At 51.3% G+C, this 2,142-nt stretch overlaps 1 protein-coding gene across 1 annotated transcript in view; it reads right to left on the bottom strand.

Annotated features, from left to right (window-relative positions):
* Positions 1–322: 322 nt before the first annotated feature.
* LOC128355683 (mesencephalic astrocyte-derived neurotrophic factor-like) overlaps positions 323–2,142 on the bottom strand; it is an 8,838-nt gene continuing 7,018 nt past the window's right edge. The window contains 1 exon segment of the mRNA XM_053316009.1: positions 323–881. Coding sequence (XP_053171984.1) covers positions 697–881 — 185 coding nt within the window. The 3' untranslated portion in view covers positions 323–696.

Raw genomic sequence — 2,142 nt, 5'->3', positions numbered from 1 at the left:
CGTGTTGGTTTCATATCTGGAGAAGTTTTACATAAAAGTAACGACACAAACCTTCGAAACCTTGGAAACAGCGTTTGTAAACCACAGTAATAATCAGACCAGCAAACCCTCGCTAGGTGTGTTTTAATATACAGACAAATTAAATGAGAGTCTCTATTAAAGCATGCTGCTGTCACTCATCGCTTGCAGAACTCGCTCTTTTAATTACTGATGAAGTATTCACTGATTGGTTGAGACGTCAGCAGCTGAGTGTTAGTTTCTCTCTCCGGTCACGTCTGAATTAAACTGGAAAGAAAGAATAAAGACACAGAAACCCGTAATGTGAACAGTGACTGAAGCTTTAAGAGTTACATAGTCCATGTCTGAAAAGGGCTTCATGTGGAAAAACTGTTAAAGTTAAACATTAATGATGAAATGCCCCTTTTTCTTTTTTTTTTTTTGGCTGCCTCCCTTCACTGTTTCCTCCTCTTCCTCCTCCTCTTCCTCATGTGGGTGTTAAACTAATATCTACACTTCTGAATCTGTGTTGGATTATGACCTCCCTCCCCTCCCCTCCCCAAAAAAAAAAAAAAAAAAAACCCAAATAGACCGAGACAAACACGTCCTCCTCCTCCTCCTCCTCCTCCTCCTCCTCCTCCTCCTCCTCTCCAAAAATGCATTCTGGTCCAAGTCGAGTCCAAAGTTGTGGTTTTGTTTTTAGAGGTCTGTCCGTGCTTTGGCGGCCGCCGGCGCGTACTTGGGCATGAGCTCCGTGATTTTGCGGATGAAGTCGGACTTCTCGGCGCAGCCTTTGCAGGACTCGCCCCACTCCTCCAGGATCTTCTTCAGGTCCTTCACTTTCAGCTTCTTCAGGTCCACCGTGGTCAGGTCCAGCTGTTTGTCTGCAGGGGAGAGAGACGGAGACGCAGAGTTAGGAGAGAAGAGGAGATGAGGAGGAGTCAGGAGAGGAGAGGGAGAGGAGAGGAGAGACAGAGGAGAGGAGGAGGAGAGGAGAGACACAGAGTCAGGAGAGGAGAGGAGAGACAGAGAGTCAGGAGAGGAGAGACAGTCAGGAGAGGAGAGACAGAGGAGACAGAGGAGAGGAGAGAGAGGAGAGACAGAGGAGAGGAGATGAGAGGAGGAGAGGAGAGACGCGGAGAGAGGAGATGAGAGACAGAGGAGGAGAGACATAGAGTCAGGAGAGGAGGAGAGACACAGAGACAGGAGAGGAAGAGAGACACAGAGACAGGAGAGGAAGAGAGACACAGAGACAGGAGAGGAGAGAAAGAGGAGAGGAGAGGAGAGGAGAGGAAAAGAGGAGAGGAGAGGAGAGACAGAGGAGAGGAGAGGAAAAGAGGAGAGGAGAGGAGAGGAGAGGAGGGGAGGGGAGGGGAGGGGAGAGACACAGAGACAGGAGAGGAGAGACACAGAGACAGGAGAGGAGAGGAGAGAGGAGATGAGGAGGAGGAGATGAGACGAGGAGAGGAGAGAGAGAGGAGAGGAGAGGAGAGACAGAGGAGAGGAGAGGAGAGACAGAGAGACACAGAGTCAGGAGAGGAGAGACATAGAGACACAGAGTCAAGAGAGGAGAGGAGAGGAGAGACAGAGGAGAGGAGAGACAGAGGAGAGACAGAGGAGAGGAGAGGAGAGGAGAGGAGAGACGAGGAGAGAGGAGATGAGAGACAGAGGAGGAGAGACACAGAGTCAGGAGAGGAGGAGAGACACAGAGACAGGAGAGGAGAGACAGTCAGGAGAGGAGAGACAGAGGAGAGGAGATGAGGAGGAGAGGAGAGACGAGGAGAGAGGAGATGAGAGACAGAGGAGGAGAGACACAGAGTCAGGAGAGGAGGAGAGACACAGAGACAGGAGAGGAGAGATACAGAGACAGGAGAGGAGAGGAGAGGAGAGGAGAGGGAGAGGAGGGGAGAGGAGAGGAGAGGAGAGACACAGTCAGGAGAGGAGAGACACAGAGACAGGAGAGGAGAGACAGAGGAGAGGAGAGACACAGAGTCAGGAGAGGAGAGGAGAGGAGAGGAGAGACACAGAGTCAGGAGAGGAGAGACACAGAGTCAGGAGAGGAGAGGAGAGGAGAGGAGAGACACAGAGTCAGGAGAGGAGAGACAGAGGAAAAGAGAGGAGGAGAGGAGAGACACAGAGACAGGA

This window comes from Scomber japonicus, chromosome 3, assembly GCF_027409825.1.
Source record: "Scomber japonicus isolate fScoJap1 chromosome 3, fScoJap1.pri, whole genome shotgun sequence".
In the NCBI taxonomy this organism is placed as follows: domain Eukaryota; kingdom Metazoa; phylum Chordata; class Actinopteri; order Scombriformes; family Scombridae; genus Scomber; species Scomber japonicus.
Note: the sequence above shows the minus strand (reverse complement) of the source record. Positions and strands in the feature narration are given on the sequence as shown.